General features: G+C 40.8%; 1 protein-coding gene across 1 annotated transcript; it reads left to right on the forward strand.

Moving 5' to 3' along the window:
- Nucleotides 1–335: 335 nt before the first annotated feature.
- On the forward strand, nucleotides 336–21,305 carry valopa (vertebrate ancient long opsin a). Its single transcript, XM_037781375.1, has 5 exons — nucleotides 336–752; nucleotides 5,742–5,952; nucleotides 11,376–11,493; nucleotides 13,387–13,620; nucleotides 19,325–21,305. The coding sequence occupies exons 1-5, from the start codon at nucleotides 389–391 to the stop codon at nucleotides 19,559–19,561; spliced, it is 1,164 nt and encodes a 387-aa protein (XP_037637303.1). The 5' UTR covers nucleotides 336–388; the 3' UTR covers nucleotides 19,562–21,305.
- Nucleotides 21,306–21,599: the final 294 nt, after the last annotated feature.

Below are 21,599 nucleotides of genomic sequence, written 5' to 3' on the forward strand. Positions count from 1 at the left end.
CAGCAGCAGCAGCGATGCAGCAGCCGCCTATATAAGAGCTTCCAAGATGCCACTGATCGGTCATTCGTGCACTTGCTGCCAGGCGCTTTTTCAAGACATCGCCTTTACGCACACCGTGCATCGTGCACCGCGCCACTACTGCATGTCCAGCAGCTCAACTCAAACATTTCTAGCGGATTTCCTCTCTTCCCAGTGCTCCAATATGCGCGGATTTCAACACCAAAACTTTGCAAAAGAAGAGTCCCAGCAGCAGGACGCGCAGGATGCTCCACGTTTAACATCCAGGAGCGACTCCACATGAAGTTGTGAGTGTGTGTGAGGAAAAAAAAAAAAGATCAGACAGGTTTTTCTTTTCCAAGCAAGTAGCCTGCACTCTTGGGCATGGACAATGGATACTTTAAGTCTGTCAGTGAACGCTGTGTCCTACACTGTGGCAGCTGAACTCCCCATCACAGATGATCCCTTCAATGGACCCATCAGGAACATCGCACCGTGGAACTTCACCATCCTGGCTGTGCTCATGTTCGTGGTCACCTCGCTGTCTCTGAGCGAGAACTTCCTCGTCATGTTTGTCACTTTCAAGTACAAACAACTCAGACAGCCGCTGAACTATATCATAGTGAATCTGGCCATCGCTGACTTTCTGGTCTCCCTCACCGGTGGAGTAATAAGTTTCCTGGCCAACGCTAGAGGTTATTTCTTCCTTGGGAAGTGGGCTTGTGTCTTGGAGGGGTTTGCTGTCACTTTTTTTGGTAAGTTTTTCCTATTTTTTTTTTTTACTGGTATTGTAATAATTTGCAGGGCTGCTTAAAATAAACTTCCATAACTGTAGGTGTCAGTGTTGGAGCTTTTTTTTTTTTTTTTTTTTTATACATATATTGCAAAGATGTGTGATGACTGTGAAACTGCTCCACATGGCACATCCATCAGAGCTGACTTCAACATCTGTTCATAAATAAGGGGCATCTGGGAGGGAGGTAAAAAAAAAACACCGATATAGGTATTGACAATAACTGCAACCTTTAAACCTCCAACCTTTAAACTACTAATAAAGTCTCAGGGTCATCAGTGTAATAATTGCAGGGCTGCTTAAGACAACTTCCATAACTGTAGGTGTCAGTGTTGGAGCTTTTTTTTTAAAAATTCGTTTGCTAAAAAAGAGACAAAACGCACAATAAACAAAGTTAAAGATGAATTTGACTGATAATTATTCATTTTTTTTTAATTTTCTATCGATATCGCGATAATATCGTTACCGTGAATTATTTTTGCCGCGATAATTGTGTAGTGAAAATCTGATATTTTGACAGCCCTAGGTGCAAATTATGATTATTGAGATACATCTGGTCGAAAACAGCTCTATGTCAGTAGCAGCTCTTCAGTGCAACTGGACCATGCATCATTCTTGCAATATGAACTATTAAGTTCAGCTTGGAGCTGTTTTCTCCAACCTTTAAACTACTAATAAAGTCTCAGGGTCATCAGTGTAATAATTGCAGGGCTGCTTAAGATAAACTTCCATAACTGTAGGTGTCAGTGTTGGAGCTTTTTTTTTTTTTTTTTTTTATACATATATTGCAAAGATGTGTGATGACTGTGAAACTGCTCCACATGGCACATCCATCAGAGCTGACTTCAACATCTGTTCATAAGTTAGGGGCATCTGGGAGGGAGGTAAAAAAAAGTGACAAATCACTTCCACTGCCAGAATGAAAAAGTTGACTTACGATCAGGGTGTCAATAACTTTGTAGATTCTTTGAGTAATCACATCTTGATGTAAAATAAGAAATCCTTTACTATGTTAGAGAAACATACTTGCTATAATGATATGTGTAAAGTAAGTAAAATTTACAATCTAAAGAGCTCAGCAAAGACATCATATTAACCACATAGGAGTGATTGTACAGGGCTTTTAAATTAAGAAAACTTTCTTGTTTAATCTGCTCTTGAAATTAATTTTGCAAATCTATTCCAGCTTGTATAGTGCTCTCTTTAAAGCTCACCCCCATAATGCAGCTCTGCAAGTGTAATCTGCATTATGAAGCACATTATAGCAAATTAAGGCTATAGAGCCTAAGCGGATTGGGATGATGGATATTAGTGTGTGCAAAGTGAAATCTTATTATAAATTGTCAAAGAAGATGAAAGACAGGAAACTTCATTGAGTTCAACATTAAAAAAAAAAGTCACTATAGTGTCTGATTTATGGTATTTTTTATAAACTCATGGTGTACCTCCATGATAAAAACAGACTGTACAGGATCAGTGACAAAAACCCAGTGTGAGACTTTAAGGCAGAATTCAAAACCATGCTCAGGAGCCTTCTCACACTGCAGTGCATGACTTGTCATAAGTAGGTTACCAGCACCGTGACCACCAATAACTTTTAACTAAGTCAGAGTATTGGTCTCTTACTGAAGCTCCCTGTTCAGACTTGGTATTAACATGCGTCCTCAGTGATCCGATCACAAGTGGATAGCTGTACAGAGGTCCCCAAAGTGGGATCCTTGGCGTCTGGCGACTTTGGTGAGAGGGCTACAATACATTAAATCAAGGGAAAAGACAAGACTCAGGCAAAGGTTCCTTATTGGGTTTGGTAACAAGGTTTGTGTGATCCCATTTTGGCAACTTGGACAACTTACAGAGGAGCGACACAAGAAGTCACAGGATGTCTTTATTATAGACTGTCAAACTGCCGGAATAATTATCAACAGCAAACAATCATTTATCATGAATGCCCGCAGCAGAATAAAGAGTCTCATTCTGAGAATGTTATCAAATTACTTTCACTTGAAAAAGTTTAACCTGTGGCACTATAAAGGGATAGTTTGGGTGTTTTGATGTAGGTTGTATGAGGTACTTATCCATAGTCGGCACGCCCACAGTTTGGAGAAGCAGACTGGAGTTACTGCATGGAAGCAAAGTAATGTACGGCTGTGGACGGGGCCGGCAGAAAAACATATTTTAGCCAACTAAAATAAAGGCCCACCTAAAAAAATCAAGATCAGTTTAAGTGTACGTTATATTAAGAATATTTTCACTGCTTTACCTTGCTGTCAGACAGCCCTTTCTAACAAGGAACTGAAGGTGTTGTATCCGTCTATGCTCTCGCCAAAGCAACCAGACTCCATTGAAAAAAACTGTAATTGTACCTCGCAGATCACGGGGGTTGCTGGTCTACCGCTGCCTTGATCGGTTAGTTTGTTTGTGTTATGGTGTGACTTTGGTGAATCCGAACTAACAAAAGTCACACAATAACACAAACAAACTAACCGATCGAGGCAGCGGTAGACCAGCAACTTGTTGCTTTGGTGAGAGCATCGATAACAGCTTCAGTTACCCGTCGGAAACATAGACCGTATAGCTGTCTCACGGCAAGGTAAACAAACAAAAATATTCTAAATATAGCGTACACTTAAACTGATTTAGATTTTTTTAGGTGAGTCTTTCTTTTAGGTGGCTAAAAATGTGTTTTGCTGCCGGCCCTGTCCACAGCAGTACATCGCTTTGGTTTCATGCAGTAACTCCTGTCTGCTTCTCCAAACTAGGGGTGTGCGGACCATCATCTATTGTAGGTAATACAGTGACTATGGAGAAGTACTCATACAACCCCACTTAAAAAAACACCCAAACTATCCCTTTAATGAGACAGCTTTGGTCCTTATTATGAGTCACAATATCCCATATGGATTGTTGCCTGACCTGCATTACATTGTGTGTTAGCTGAATTCATATAACTCTGGAAATTAGTCTTTACATTCTGATACTGATACTAAATAACAACAAAATCAAGACAATGAATTAATCTAAGTACACTAGGATGATAACATGATGTATGGATCTGAATGTTAATGGACCTATTGCATGGTGAACCCTGGTGTATTGGCTGTTGCGATGCATTGAATTACCACACAAAAGAATACTATTAATCATGATTACCGAGTGTATGAAAACAAATAATGCAGGGCAAGAAGTGCTCTCGCACATGGCAACACAAAACCACGTTTTGTTAATAGGACGAGAAGCCGGCGCGGCGCCTAAAGAAGCCATCTGTCGTACTAAATTATTGTCGTGGAAGCCAATCAATAGCCCACTGAAGTGAGGCTTACATCTTCAAGGGAGTTGTGGTGGAAAGTCACTTCAATTTCAGTCTTGACGGCAGTTTCAGTGATTGACAGCTGTGTTGCATCCGATCACCTCTGTATGTGTGTGTGTGTGTGTGTGTAGGGGGGTATATTTATAGTATATGTGATGAAATTATAAAGTGATTAAGCTGAGCTAGCTCTTCCTTATGCATATGGATGCTTTACTTAATATTCTGCTCAGAGTGACAGTGCTTTCTATTTGTGCCTATTTTTAGTTTTTCCACTATACGTGCACCTGTGCTTCACAGATAAGTACATTCAAACCTATTGGGTAAAAACAATAGACGTTTTTCCAGAAAACATCCCTTTTGATGGTCAGTTTTAAGTCCACTTTAAAAGGCTACAAAAACAGCATTGAAGTATTGGGGTTAATTGCATTAGTGAACCTTCGCAGAGGCTCTTGTTTGGATTTATGTGACATAATTGAACACCCGGGTTTCCCACCCCTCTCCTTTGTCCTCTCCAGTCGAGTCTAGTAGGCAGACACTAGGAGTACCTGGCTGTGGAGAGATAGGTAATTAACCGGCCTGTGAGAGTGACTTATTACCATAATTAAAGTCAGCTTTTTTTAGCCCATTAGGAGGCAGTCTAATGCACCAACCCTGGATGATGAAACTATTTCTAGCAACAGCACCGCCACTATTACCTCTGCACACTACAGAAGTGAGATACTATGTCAAAACAGAAATGTGCTTACACTATATACTGGGACGCCTCCCAGTGAGGATAAGCTCCAAAAGCCTAGATATAAAGAAACTAATGAAATTTCACACTCCCGTGAAAGAGGGGAGCAATGTAAAAGAGATGCAAATACACTACGCACATAATGGTCTCAAGTATTGTAGAAATCAATTTCTTCAGGTTTATTACTGTCAGATAACAAATGAAAATTTGTTATCATAGCTACTAAAAACTAGGGCTGTTGCTCAAATTAAAATGATTAATTGAGATTAATCACTATTGTCCATAGCTAATCATGATTAATTGCAAATTAATCTGTTCAAAATGTACTTTAAAGGGAGATTTGTAGAGGTATTTAATACTCTTAGCAACATGGGAGTGGACAAATATGCTTGCTTTATGCAAATATATGTATATATTTATTATCGGAAATCAATTAACAACACAAAACAATGACAAATATTGTCCAGAAACCCTCACAGGTACTACATGTCTGTAAAGGGGAGACTCGTGGGTACCCATAGAACCCATTTTCATTCACATATCTTGAGGTCAGAGGTCAAGGGACCCCTTTGAAAATGACCATGACAGTTTTCCCTCGCCAAAATTTAGCCTAAGTTTGGAGCGTTATTTAACCTCTTTCACGACAAGCTATTATGCCATGGTTGGTACCAATGGATTCATTAGGTTTTTTAGTTTCAAATGATGCCGGTAGCTTCACTCTAGCTTTAAAATGAGCACGCTACAACCTAAAAACCGCAAGTTGTGTTAATCCATTAAAGAAATTTGTGGCATTAAAACAAATTTGCATTAACGTATTATTATCGTGTTAACTTTGACAGCGCTACTAAAAACAAATTCCAGGACTTAGTGGTTTGTGTCCTCCACACTGACCTTTTCGCTGTCTGCTTCAGGGATCGTGGCCCTGTGGTCCCTCGCCGTTCTGTCCTTCGAACGATTCTTCGTGATCTGCCGGCCTCTGGGGAACATCCGACTGCAAGCGAAGCACGCTATCCTGGGTCTGCTGTTCGTCTGGACCTTCTCCTTCATCTGGACCTTCCCTCCGGTGCTGGGATGGAACAGATACACTATAAGCAAGATCGGAACCACCTGTGAGCCTGACTGGTGAGAAATTTGCATTTTATTATCTCTGTAACCCACAAAGCGCTAAACTGTCAGACAACTGAGAGAAACTGATCTTACAGGGTCCATTCACCTGAATCACAAAAACATATTTTCTCACTGTGGATGTTTTTTTTAGTTGCAATTTCTCAGTAACTGAGAAATCAACCCAATGAAAACTGCAGAGAGTGAGGTTTGTGGATTATTGATTGGACATTTTTTCTGGAATAATGCTGTGTGATTTTTCAAATGTCATTTTTAGTGCTTTGATCAGCACAAAAAAATGGTATTCACCTCCATTGTATTGGGATGGCAGCACAAGTTTCAGAGAACAACATTTCAAAAATCCTGCCACAAACCCGATTAGTAAGTGAGAAATATGTTTCTTTGTGATTTGGCTGAAGCTACCTTTTGATACTGAAGGCTGTAGTTAATTATTTTTGATACAGAATAAATAGTTGTTTTTTGTTAAGCACAAAGTCGCTGAGTGGTTTGTGAGAAGCAAACTTGTTTCTCACACCATGTGCATGCACAAACACACATTTTTCCTTATAATTATTAAGAAGCAAAAATGTATTCTGAAATCACGTCCTGCTTTCCTAACCTCAAACAAAAAACAAACTTTAAACCTTCGACCACTAGGGGGCAGCACAACGAGGTTCAAGACTCAGGCTTTATTGTCACCAGTGCAGTGCCCGTTCAAAATATGTGCCTGTTCGTAACGGACCGATTGCTCGGCCTCTGATGCTGCTGCTTGCAGCTTTCTCAAGAACCGCTCATCCAAACAACTTCACCCTCAACATTGCGCTCCCTTGGGTCCTGAGCAATACACCTGCCATTACATAGTTGCATCCCCTAGCCACGTATACGCAGCATTTGGGTGCAAAAGCTCACACGAACATCGACACAGAGCTGTATATAGCATGCCGTTCGGTGGTGTAACAGTTAAGAGGGGTCCCCTCTCAATACACTATACAGTGTACATAACGCACTACTAACAAATATGACCGTTTGATCGGAGTTTGAGACTTTCGCTAGCAGTGATTGACAGCTGCCCAGAGACTGTTCGGCTCTGATTGGTTGTTTTGGTTCCAGCGCGGTGTAAAGGCAAATGCCATTAGGAGCACTAGGAGGAGGTAGAAGAACATGTTTTATTCACAGATTATCTGTCTTGTGCACTAATAGATATAGTGATGAATAACGTTGTATCATATTTGCTCAAAGTTCCTGACTGAAGCTTTAACCTTAATACCATTTTTCAACCTTAAGGTGTTTCAACCTGACCGTCAGCCCATAGATAACCCTGTATTAATTATCTTTCTTGCCACACACCTCACACACGAGCAGATAAAGATTATAGGCATTCCACACTCAGATTTTCATTGCTGATTCTGGTGTATTAGCTCACACTGTGTGAATGTGTCTCGTGGAAAAAGTCAAGAAACCGGCCAGCTCTAACCTTGGCCCTCAGGGTGTCATCTGGGTAATGCTATTTAGCTGCCTTTGATCAAAGGCGTGCAGATAGGGGGCTGAGTGTTTGCCTCAAGCCCTGTAAGGGAACCAAGATCAGATGAAGCGCGGCGGGAATGAATGGTTCAGACAGTACAATTAAGAGATCACCTTATGGAGATACCCGGCGCATAGATAACCCGCTCAACCTCTGGCTGCACACAGCACGAGTACTGTCAGAAAACATTTGGTTAACAGCAGGAGCGCGAACAGCCCAGGTGTTCGAGGTCCAGGGTGTTGCCACATGCACAGCCTGACGCATTTTAAAAGCCTCATTTATGTGCATCTTTTTATCTCTGGATGCATGCAGATATTCAGCACTGGACAGCGTCGGAATGTTAAAAAGCACACATGCAAGGTTTTGAAGGATTGTGCAGAAGAGTTGTCAGTAGGTGGCTGTATCCTTGGCGAGGTGTTTGGATACAATCTACCGCATCTACTAGGCTGCTGACTTTCTTCCAAATCCCCCTCAGTCCTCAGGTTTTGTTTCAGACATTTATTGCAAAGACATACACAGATGGAGGTTGCCAGCTCAAATCCCTGGACCGGGACTTCCTGGGTAATTCTACAGACACATGCAGGTTGTCAAATAAGACGACAATAAAATAGATCATTTGTCTATCTTTCACATTATCATTAAACATATTTGTTGACTAAAACTGTAATAACTTTCATTATAGTTTTGGTTTTAGCCTCATTTTTGCTGTTGAAAGGTTGCTGACTTATATTTTTTATCATAGTTTTTTAGAAATTAAGGAGTCATACAGTATGTAGGAAGTTTGTAAAATGTACATAACATATGTATTCAGTACTTCCACTGTTTCTGTAAGAAGTGAGATTGGTGGCTGATGTGAGATTTTATGCAGCTAAACAGCACTGATTGAATACAAGTTTGTTCATATTTAGAAAGCCACCATGTGTATGATTTAAACATTTCATATTTTGGTGTCGCACAGTGGTAGTGTAAAAAAAAGTCAGTCCCAAAAAGTCCTCGTTGGCTTAACTTTCAAATGTGAAGCAAAACTGAGCTTCCCAGTTTAAATGAGGAGATTCACTCTGACAGTCAAGCGGGCTGTTTATGACACGGGTGAAACACCAGCTGGTGGTGGGAAGAGTGATTCTTTTAACTAATTAGATTTGTTTGACAGAATCGACTGGACTGGTTCATGTGCTACGCCTCCAAAAATTTTAGTTTGGCTGGCGACAACAGTTTTGGAGATGATTTAAATGCTGTCTGGATGATATGCTGATGTGGCTCATTAAAGAGTAACTAAACCCCAATACCACTATGTTCAGCTGAAAACCAATGTATATGTGTATTTAGTAGTGTTGTTGGTGGATTCAGGTCCAAATCTTTACATTTTAGTACAAAGTATTTGAATTCTACAAATTGTGTTGTAAATATGCATAGTGACTGCCCTCTACTGGTTGAGACCCAGCTATTGCAATTTAATTTAGCTATTGGCTGATCTGATGCCAGGTGACGTAAATGGTGTCAGTTTTGGTCACCAACCAATCCCCCTTCCTATAAAACCAACTTCTCCCAATCCGACTCGGCAGACTGTGGAGAGGAGTATTAGTGAAGAGTGGATTAAGCAAATGTGTGAATTGAGTTTAGAGTGGTTAGACTGTACGGTTAGCATAGGTTATATTAGTGTAAATGCTATAGTTGTGTGTTTATAGTATTTACTAGGTTAATTAGCGATTTTAAATTTAGATTTTTAGTTGTAAGGTTGTTAAATTTTTCCAATTTTAGTAGCTGTAAGTTAGTTTTGGCTTGAAATTCAACTTTGTGTGTTTTAAATTAGAGTTTATTCTAGCATTAGTATTTGTTAGCTAGTGGCCAGAAGCGATAGGTACAGAAACACGGTATTAAACGGGCCCTAGGGATAAATTATTAAAGACGTCATATTAGCCAGTAGTAGTAGACAGAATGGATTGGCACTGTTGCTTTCCCGTCAGCAAAAACGCCTCCGGACTGCACACTCTGGAGAGTCTCAGCCCTTCTCCCAACAGTAGGACTGGGTATCGTTTAAAATATCCCGATACCAGTACCAACACCAGTACCCTTAAAGTGATACCAATACCAATAGTACTTCATTTGATACCCATCATGGGAATGGACGCTGTGTGTGTCCCACTGGCTAGCTAATCACTGCTGAATTGCACAATGCTCATACAGCGGTTACTGCCGTTAACGCTGTCCCCTGACCAACAGTGGTGGGACCGCATTGTTTCAGAAACATAACGCCCAACCTTCGGTTGGCCTCCCAGGGTAAAACCGTTAGCTTCTAGCACCATTAGCTGCTCAGACATCTCCGTGTGTACAAAGCTGTAGGCAGGCAGGCAATCCTGGCTGTATGCGTTGTAGCTGCTGTGGAAGTGGGCCAATCACGCGTTGCATTAAATCGAAGAACGCTTGCGGTAATTGTCTGCAATCAAAACCATACAAATGGTATTTTTTTCTAGATCTGGGCACAAAAAGGATCAATTGCAGGTATTGTTTGACTGGAAAAGTTCAATACTGCTTTGTACTGGGTTATTTCAGTCTACCTTAAAGGTATAGAGTACCTTGACCCTGTCCAAATCAACACAGTGATTGATTCAACTCTTCATCTCAGCAGTTAATACATTTCAGTTCGACGCAGAGGCTCAATCGGTTTAGTTTGATGCATTTTCTGACCTATTAAGTCATACACCTGAAATTGGACTGCTGATTGAATTGAATGAACAAATGCAACTATGTACATCTACACGCCAAAGACCTTCAAATTGGAGGGGCTAACAACTCCAAGTTGTTATGGATTTCTCTGCACGTGGCAGGGACCATAGAAACAAACCTAATGGCATGGCATGATACAGGAGTAGATTATATTTTAATAAAACTACAAACAGCAGATGTGGTGATGCCACTTGAGCACCACCAATGGGTGCATGACTGTCTGTAGGGGTGCAATTACAAGAAAAATAAGCAAAGAAATTGCATTTTCATGTTCTGCCTTTAAGGGCATTGAATGAAGGGAGAAAGTCTGAATGATTCAGGGCGCCCAAAGCTGCACATAGGACCTAGAACATATCAGGGATTACAGATAATTCCAGTTTCAGAGCCTCAAGTGAGCTGCTATCACGGGACAAGAATTTCTAGCAGCGTACCTGAGTTATTTTCTATCAGATATCTAACAAATCCCCTCACAACTATGCTGTCTGTTAACAAAAGCATGGCACTGCCCACTTGCCTGAATGATTTGTTTTGTTCAAAAAAGCAATTTGAAGAAACCGAAAAAAATCTTTACGCATCACAAAGTACTATTTTGCATGTGTGTCACATGACAGTAAATTCATGAGGTGTGAATCAATCCATCACTAATGTGTGCAGGCCACACTTCCCTGTTTCAATAAGGACTGCATGAATATAAGCACATACTGTACACACGCCACTCTGTCTGCCAGGGAGCTCCTTACACATTAATCTGGAGCTTGTTTCATTTGGCGGCAGTATGGAAATGGCATAATTAGACTAAATAAGTGGCCTCCAGAACCTTAATTGTGTCACAGAGATGGTTTCAGCTGTGAAATTTCCCTTTTAACTGAAGCTCAAATGAGGTGTACAACTGTCATCTTTCTCTACCGCCAGATAAAAGAATCTGAATGTCAAAATGACATTTCACAGACAGCTCATTGCTGGCAAATTATGGGATTGTTAACCATTTTGTTCTTAAAGGGACACACAAGTGATCTCAAACAAATGGTTTGGGCGTGTTTTCGGTTGTATGCATATTGATCGATAGTTCAATAAATGTAACCACATTTATTTCAAACTAAACATTACTTGTTAAAAGACTGTATTCTATTGGGTTTTTTTGACCCAGTTTAAAGCTCATACAATGTGAATGTCTTTGTTCTCCACCTCTGAACAGGTATTCAACCAACATGATCGATCACAGCTACATCATCACTTTCTTCGCCACCTGTTTCATTCTGCCTCTTGGAGTAATATTTTTCTGCTATGGAAAGCTCCTGCGGAAGCTCAGGAAGGTCGGTATGAGTTCTATCACGACACACAGCGAAATTAATAATTTATAAATGCAGCTCAGACTTTCAGTCATGGTCAGGAAATGTGTAAAATGTGTTTTTGCTCAATGTCAAATCATTTCTTTAAGCTAATCAGAAACATCAAAGGGGGCTGGTGGTATGGATGGGTGGTTGCTTAATGCACATTGATTTTAGTTTGAACATTTTCCAATATGTTTAGAGAGACATGTTCAGCAGAGACCAGAAGGGAAAGTGGTGTCAGTAGTGTGCTGATGGGAGGATTATAATCATAAAGATCCACATCCAAGTTACACCAGTTTGCTGCACATAATTACCCTGATTTGGGTATTTTATTACTGGAAATATCAGGTAGTGGCCAGTCATACAGTAGCTGCTGATGTAAGTTACATAAAACCTGCTATAATGCACATTTAGTCATATGTTCCTGACACACTTCTTCCTTTTCTCACTTCATTGACCATGGAAGTAAACATGCTGTAATGTGAATATTGTGGTTTTGAAATGTAGCTGCAGTTGCTGTATAAAGAAACATGCTTCTAGTAAGTTAATTCCATTTTGATTGTTCATGAATTCAGACAAAAGAGCACTCTAAAGGCCACATATTGGAGACATTAAGTGGGACATGAAGACTATTTAATCAAGGTTGCATTCAAAATGGGCAAATTCCCATTTAATAGGGGTCGAGCTGTAAATTGTTGGTGACTAGAGGTGCAATAAGGGCTCTATCAGTAACAATCAAGCTGTGCAGGGAAATGTTGATGCCAAATTAAAGGTTCCCTGAGGAGTTTTCATTTTATTTTAGTAATTCAATCCTTCATTTTACATAGTAACGTATCTGGAAGACCTCTACCATTGAATAAGAGTGGCTGGTGACCTGCCTAAGACAGAAACTCATTAGTATGGCTTGTCTGAAGCTGTTGGTGTCTCATGGTAGTCTAAGAGTTGTTTCAAAGGCTCACAATTATGTGAGACGCAAATTAAATATTTCTTTTACAATGAAAATGTTTAAATTTAAGCTGGATACATCGGCTATTCACGGAGTCCTGGAAAGGACATGGAGGGAAGAAAGAATCGAAGGTTGAAAAAAGAGAGATCTTGCAAAACTCGTAACAATTTTCATCTAGGGTCCCTATGACAGCTACAGTTTGAATTTGATGAATTTACTGTTTATTAGATCACAAATGAGACAAGAATTAGCTAGCTATGGCACCCGCAGCCCCTCCACCTCACACACTGCCGCTAGAAGACTACTTCGCCGGGTCGGCAGCTCTGGGAGACGGACCTTCAGTTTGCGGCTAGGGGTGCAATGGATCACAAACTCGTGGTTCAGCTCGTATCGCGGTTTTGACTCATGGATCGGACTGGAACTATGGTTTGTTACACCAATATTAGTGGCTGTAGCCACTCAAATTCAGCCAGCTCAAATCCTAACGCCAGGGGTCACAGCGAGGGCGCTGGGTTTAACCTGTGTAATGGCAGCAACAGAAAGTTTGCTGATCCGGCGGGAAGGTGGGGCGGTCCGCGATCAACCCCCCGCCTGATCAGACCTCTCCCTCAGGTGTGTGCGCTCCATTGTTGTGGTTGTCTCCATTGTGCCAGACTGACCCGGAAGTACACTGACCTATGTTTTTCTTTTTACATTGACCTAAGTTCTGCGAGATCTTGCAGAAGTACACCTTTTTTTTTTTCAACCTTCGTTTTTTTCCCCCTCCATGTCCCTTCTGGGGCTCCGTAGCTATTGGAGTACTAAAATAAAACAATTTAGTATAAGTATCAGCCATGAAATAAAACAAACATTTTTGTTCATATCCTAATAGACTGTCTGTTAAATTACAAAGTACTATACAGCTAGTCATGGTTCTCCGTTTCCTCCAGGTATCTCATGGTCGTCTGGCCACTGCCAAGAAGCCAGAGAGGCAGGTGACCCGTATGGTGGTGGTAATGATTGTGGCCTTCATGGTGGGCTGGACGCCGTACGCAGCCTTCTCCATACTGGTCACATTCCATCCAACAGTCGAACTCGACCCCAGGCTGGCCTCCATCCCCGCCTTCTTTTCCAAGACAGCTACTGTCTACAACCCAATCATCTACGTCTTCATGAACAAACAGGTAACTGAGAGTTGATTCAGCCATTTCGATCCTGTTTGCGTGGTTTATTCAAGTATTTTTTTTTGTCAGTGCCCGGTACCAGACTAGTTATAGCAGTGCAGAGGGAAGGTAAATTCCTTCCTTTGCCAGAGTTGAGACATGTCATTGTATGCAGTCGATGAAAACTGCTGCAGAATACTGAGATGTTTTTTTTTCCTGTTGTTGGGTGTTAGCCTGTCTCTCAATAATGCATGACTTATGAATAAATGAAACATGAAACCCAGAGAGTACAATTGTCCACGGCTCTGTTAAAAAATACATTAGCCACCTATGGTATGCTTGTGAGGCGTTCAGTTTATCGTGCCATTTACGTTGTGCTGTCTAGCTCTTTCGCTCAGTGTAAGTGAGACACACTCTTCGACTAATCATTATTGACTGTACAGATATTGACTATATGACAGCAGCCAGTAGAGAAGAGTGATTATGTGCAATTCTTAAACACATTACAAGAAAAGTCTGGCCATTCTGTAAGTTTATGGATTCCTTTTGAATTTTTTTAAGCCACATTTCAATTTTTGGCAGTTTCTCTGTAAAACAAACGTCTTTGTGACGTCTACTGGTGATTAATAGTGTTCCACAGAAGATAAAAATAACTGGATTTAACAACCTATTAATTGGGAAATGTGACAGCCTAACGGGACACTTAATTAAGTGCTTTATTCAAGGCAGCTGTGCTCAACAGTTCAGGCAGTGGTAACACTGACTGTAAGACACATCTGCTTCTGCAGTGTTTCCATCCAGGCCATGTCCAATTCCATCAAGGCTATTTTTTTTATCAAATAAAAATAATAATTAACTAATCATATTCATTACTTATAATTTTTTAATTTTAGGGTATCCACAGGGAGTGCATTGTTGGATGTTGTGTAGTGTACACACATAAATCATCAGTTTTAGAGTGGAGACACGGCAGACTACATCCTATTGAGTCTGAGTACAAAACAGGACAAAATGGATGGCTCTTATTGTCTCTGCATTGTGCAAATGTCATGAAATTCAGATAGAGTAACCACACTGCACTGCATGCATTCCCCCCTTCTCCACTACATTGACTGTGGTGTGCTTAATGTAAACACGCTGTGATGTGAATGATTTAAAATGCAGCTCTGCTATTTATTTTAAGAGTTGAATGCATTTTGATTAGTGTTCCTTTTTCATCATACTCATATGTAATATGCGCCTTTGCAGATAAAGTGTTCATGCATGCTCACAAAAGAGTAATCTAAAGGCTGCAGATTGGATTTCTTGATTGTTGCACTGGCGACTGTCATTTCCATCAACCTGCACACTAGCTGACGACTTGCTTTAACTGCACCTACAGGACATAAAACAGCACTTTTTCCAGTGGCGACTAAACTGTGCTGGAAAACTGTGATGCTGAGTTACGGCACACATTTTACGATTTTCATGACTTCATCAAGCAAAGTTTGCATGAAGTGATCGTATTCAAAAGCTTGCCAGCCTGTTCAATGGTTGGAATAAAAGAAAAAAAAAAACATTTTCCAGCCTTAATGGCAGTTATGATGAATGTGAATGATGTATGCATCATGATGCACAGAGTGGGACTTGTCCAAACAGTAGCATCCTACTCTTCAGCAAAAGCAGAAATAGACCTAACAGTGTCCTCAAGCAAAACACTGATGCCCTGCAGGGCTGACTGCTCCTAGAAGGCTGGACTCACTAACTTTACTTCTTTTGTATCTCCGGTAAACACGAGCATGCTGTGTCCAATTTACTGATGTCACGTCAGATTTCTTTACCTCTCGCTGCAATTTGAAGTCGCCATTGTACAAAGTTGTCCCGTGAAGCTCTATTTACACTTACAAGTCTCCTAAAGTAATGTCCTTTTCATGTTAACATGCAATGTTAATAGATTTTTTATAGTCCTGCCAGTAGAGTGAACATTTTAACTGTCGAAGCCAGTTATGACAAACATGATCAAATACGCCTACAGTGCAATTTAAAGTGATCTATTTTTAGATATAGGATATAGAAATCCTGCTATACGTATATGTGCTTGTCACGACGCCTTGATCAGACCAACGTTGCCAGGGAGCTGCATTCAGTCAGCATGTCCATCTGATTGCCCCACTTTTGAGCTGTTTACATGAGTCAGCCAGTGTCTCCACTAACACATCGACTGGATGTTAATAAGGGCAGCAAACAGCTTCAGCCAACCTGCTAGTGTTTATAGAAGTCAGCTGACCTCTTAGTGCTTGATTGTGATAGCTCTCACTCTCTGGCTTGTTACATAACAAGGAGAGGTGAACCAGAGTCTCAGGGGATTCCCATGATGCATGACTACTGCTACTTGGAGTAGCGACTTTAGAGGGAGACAGCCTCCTGGGATCTCTGAGGTGAAAAGGTAAAAGAACACTCTAGAAATATCAATTTATCACGTCTACTGGTATTACCATCAGTAGTTTTCTGGTTTCAAATGAGGCTTACACTGTTTGATCAATAGTAAAGACCTAAATATAGAGCATGTTGGTAAGAAAATTCTCTGGACTGTTTTGACAAGATTTACTGTACAATGTTTTGCCCACAAGGGCCTTGATGTGAAAGGGAAACTTTATTGATCTGTTTTGAGAAAATGTACTTTGTTCTCCTCCTCCTGCCCTAGATTGAGTTTTGCAAAAACTCCAAGCACGAAAGCACAAATGCAATCCCCAAAGTAAAACCATGATCACCATTAGAAGTGAGAGAGTGTCTTTTACTTTTCATGCTCACATTTTGTCAGATGATATAAGTAATCAAACAAGTGACCTTTGGGGTCACAAATGGCCAACAGATCGTGGGAACACAGGCCCTTTCAACAGAGCTCCAGCTTGAGATAAAAGATCATTGTTGAGCTTACTGTGTGAGGGCATCTGTGCGATAAATGAAGCTGTTAGAGACCTCAAAAGCTTCATTGAAAGCGACTGAAATATTTACACTCCCATCATATCCCAAACCTGCATTTCACCAAAGCACCACTGACCAGATGGCAGCAGAACACCTAAGGGCTAATAACATCACGACCCCAATGCCTGTGCCCTTGGATATTTTTCACAAGATGAAAATGTACAATGTAAGCACTCTGTACTCCTAAAGCAAAGTGAAAGTGACACTGCCATAATTACTTTCAGACTTCAGCCAAACAAATGCTGTCTATATATGGTATGCGTTGTCACTTTTCCTCATGCAGTAAACCCACAACAGGACAAATGAACCGGAAGAGCTGCAACACCACAAAGAAAACAAACAAAGACCCTGAAACATTATGGACAGAATTAGAACTGGTAGCGATTTATATGACGTAATGGACAGTTAGTGGTCTGTCGTGTGACATGTAGTCAGAAAGTTTTCTAATATTAGTACATTAGCTGTTAGCAGCCGGTAAACAGCACTGTCCTGCAAAGAGCTGACATTAACTAGCTCTCGTCCTCCCGAATTCAACGTGGATTTGATGTTCACAATGTACCATTATCAGGAAAAAATAGGGTGCGTTCCCTGGACATGTCGATAGTGAGTTTATTGCGTCCCAAACACATTTACTATCGTCCCCGGGACGGCGTTAATCTCGAGCCCCCCTAGTACCTATGGTACCTGTGGTACTGTAGAAAATAGAGTACCGTCATGTTTACAGAATTTCGCCTTTGACTTGGCACCGAAGTTTCGGTTCTCGTGACATCCCTTGTACCTGCTGTAGATGTTCAGGGATAATGTGTTTCAGGCTATTCATGTTGACATTAAGATGCCATTTTATGACCTTAATCCTTGTGCGGGACTGTTTTAAAAGCTATATCTTTCAAGGTTAGAGGGAAGAGTTATACAAGGTGTAAGCACAGTTAAGGTTCCAGCATGAACAAAGCCAAGGACATTGTAGCCTTTTGCTTTTTCGTGACATCGGAGGGTAACAGAGGTGTTATTGCCGCTCTTTGAAAGCATTACTGGTTTGAGGGGAGCAGTTAGGAGGCTTGCGTGTTAAATTAGACAGGTCATTAAGGGTCACGAATCATGATTTCTCCCCGGGGCTTCACAGAGTGGGAGCTTCGACTCTGAAAAAGGTCAATTAGTGTTTTTAGATTCAAAGTAATGTGGAAACCAATGATTGTGGGGCTATTAGTGAGGATTGGGTAAAAATGGCTATGTTCTTCCAAGAACAACTATTGACAGGCATTGTCACCCCCATTGTGTGCGTGTGTGTGTGTGTCTCACAGGGCAATGCAGACACAATTGCACATTGTGCAAAGCAGTGACCGATGCTCTCTGATATACAAAGTTCTTAAATCACTAAAAAAATCTATTCTGGAGTTACTGATTTTATCGCTCCACGCAGAGACAGGTATTATACACTGGGACAAATGACACTGATTCAGTGTGTCATGTGCATAAGGGGCCATAAGGGGCCTGAAAGCTAACAGTGAGAGACAATTAGTTTAGCTTAGCATATAGATTGGAAGCAGCGGGAAAAAGCTGGCTTGGCTCTGTCTAAAGTTAAAAAATATACCTAGCAAAACCTTAAACATTATTACGCTGTATGTCATTTCTGCATTGCATATACAAATGGAAATCGACAATTTGTGTTTTTTTGAGGAGTTACGTGCTGTAACTTTTTTTCTTAGTGAATAAAATCCATGACTTCTCAAATGTCTACACACGGGCTGTGTAAACACTGCGTCACACTGTGTAATGGCCTCTAAAATCAAATTGCAGATTTTACATTTCTGCTTGTGTACAGATTAACCAAACGTGATACAAAGTGTTAATTAGTCTGCATTCACACCAGATCAGGTGGTCTGGGGAAAACACAAGTTTTTCCATTAATTTTGAATGCGGGTAGTACGTAAAAAAAACATCAGTGGCCTGCAGCAGAAAAGTAGAAACAGTATCAACTTTTGGAGAAACGCAACCCGATGTAATACTGCGGTGGCCATTCACTTAACCAGCGACACAGCGCTGTACAACCAAGCCATGAGGGATTAAAAGATGTTATTCATCGCAGTTAATGGGCCATTAAAGAGACTCGCCGAGACCTCGCAAACTCTGCGAATCACCAGACTGCCTGATCCGGTGTGAATTCAGCCTTAGTTAGAGGTGTTGGTAGATGTATTTTGAACTTTAAACAAAGCCAGGCTAGCCGTTTCACACTGCTTCCAAGCTAAACTACGCTAAACTGAGATTGGAATCTTAACAAAACTGTTTCATGTCCTATAAACATGGCCCCTAAAATAATAGAATTGCAAATAATGTTAAAAGTCGGGTTGTTCAAATACACTTTTTGTTAGATTTGTTGAAATTCTCATTGCATCCCGACAGCAATCAATAAATCAAATGCTCTGGCAAAAAAAAAGAAAAAAATCCAGTATCTGTGGCTATCGCAGGACTGTTATAAGCCCGTCTAATCATTTCATTCAGCTCGAATGATGTTTACGTACATAATGATGATTTGGGGAGAGTGGCTTTGGAGGGTGGCCTAAACGGACGGACTGTCAGTGTTGCCAATTTAGAGATTTAAGGACTTGCTGCTAGCTACTTTCATTGGAAAAAAGTTGGCAACACTGGGCTGGATTTTTCGGTTGGATCATTTTTAAAATCCAGTGTACTCTTGCTAGTTTCTCAGTATTACCAACCCTAGCTTTAATAAAGCTAATTTCTTTTAATTCTCTCGTTTTCTGTCCAGTTCAGGAAGTGCCTAATCCAGCTCTTCAGCGGCATAGGGATAATCCCAGAGAGCAACATGAACCAGACCTCAGAGCGACCTGGAATTACTGCAGAGAGTCAAACGGGAGAAATGTCAGCCATAGCTGCCCGGATCCCCGTGGGTTGCACTGTGTCGCCCAGGTCTGACGATTCTCCAACCGACTGTGGCTCGTTCGCCCAGCTGCCCATCCCAGAGAACAAAGTGTGTCCAATGTAACCGTAAACCTCATCCCAGTAGGTGTTCTCTTACTATCCTCTGACCCCCCCCAGAATCCATAATAACCTTCTGTAATCGACATACAGCGTGTTTCAAAAAACTGTTTGGACAATGACAGAACTATAAAAGTTTTTTAATTTGTTGGGGTGATGGAGGGTACGGTGTGAAGAACAGAGGGTCAACTTTTGAGACACTTCAAATGATTTCAGCACAATTTTAGAAAAAGGTTTGTGCTCCAGCATGTTTCGGTTCAATGTTCGATTAAAAAAGGCACAACAGAGGGGGCAAGAAGGAACTGTACAGACAGAAATGTTCAAAGCTTTATCCGCTAGATATCTCGTAAATATTTGCTTGCCGGCCACTCTGTCCAGTTATTGGAGACTATCTTGGACGTTCTCTTGACTATCATCGCACAGCTCACATTAGAGGGCACTTGATTCGACTTGATAGCGTCTGCCTTCATATCCTAATGAAAAAAGAGACTGCTAAAAATGCAAAAGTTGACATCAGTTAGTTGAGGGCTAGCCAGTTTTTTCAGATAACACAATGCATCCAGGCCTTTCATCTCGCCCTCGCCTTCTCCTTTGAAGCCGTGATGGCGGCCCTGTAGAGAAAGCGTTGTTTTTCTATGCTGTTTCAGTACTTTGCTTTGGCAGCGCATCTTCATTCATCTCCGCTCGTCAAGAGGACGGAGCAACCTTCTGAATCTGGATACTTTTACTTTAGTTTACGGCTTGGGTCAAAGCTTTCATCTTTAGCGAGGATGGTCAATGGGACTCGGAGATGCCAGTCTCCTGTTGCCGCTGTTGCAGATGTAGGAGGACAACATATTTATGAAGTGCCAGCAGGGGATCAACAAACACACAGAGCTACAAGCAACATATATACAGTATACACCACACATATGCATACACACACTCACAGATTGCAGTTCACTGCCTGTATTATGATACGCTCTCGATAGGCACTGTGATGATACAATGCACCAATAAATATAATAGCACAAGAGTGGCTTAGCTAAGCAGCCATGTACAAAAGCAATGAGTATTGCCATCATAAGCACAGGTCAACAGCAATATTAAAGCTAAATACTGTCACACAGCTGAACACGTCAGCGTTAGCTACAGTAGATGTAGTGCGTTAAAATGTCTTCTACTTGACTTTGTGATGCATGTTTGTTCACTATTACTGGATATTTGTCAAAACACTGTTGTATTCTCTATGCTGCACAGTGATTCACCATGTTAAAAGAAGTAACAGTATGGTGTCTGTTTGCAATGTACTGAGTGTGTGTTCCAATCATGTTTGGCCTTGGTCTGTTTAGCATCTTTAAGAATCAATGCATCTGTACTGCCAAATGAATTGTGATACCTTGATATGAGTAGCATAACAACATGAGACCATGGTGAAGACGACTGGCAGGTCAGCTTCAATCTCACACCGGTATTTCTCAGAATTAACATTAATTTTTCATGAAACTCGTTATTTGTGAACTCTACAATTTTTTAGATAACCTCTATGGAACTTAAACCTGCATTAATCAATAGGTTTATGTGTTAGCGATTGACAAAATGCCTTGTGTGTTGTGAAAGAGTTGCTCATACTGCTAAAATCACAGAGAATCATCAGCCAACTCAGCAGCTAGCAAATAATGCTTGCTTACCCAGAAGACCCAGGTATTTTTTCTCACTTAGTAGAGTAGGGCTGTCAATGGATTAAAATATTTAGTCGCGATTAATCGCATGATTGTCCGTAGTTAATTGCGTTTGATTAAACATTTTTTTTATCTGTTCAAATGCACCTTAAAAGGAGATTTGTCAAGTATTTAATATTCTTATCAAAATGGGAGTGGACAAGTATACTGCTTTATGCAAATGCACGTATATATTTATTATTAGAAATCAATTAACGACACAAAACAATGACAAATATTGTCTAAAAACCCTCACAGGTACTGCATTTAGCATAAAAATATGCTCAAATCATAACATGGCAAACTCAAGCCCAACAGGCAACATGACAGTTTTTCCTCGCCAAA

The sequence above is a fragment of the Sebastes umbrosus genome, chromosome 10, assembly GCF_015220745.1.
Source record: "Sebastes umbrosus isolate fSebUmb1 chromosome 10, fSebUmb1.pri, whole genome shotgun sequence".
Taxonomy (NCBI): Eukaryota; Metazoa; Chordata; class Actinopteri; order Perciformes; family Sebastidae; genus Sebastes; species Sebastes umbrosus.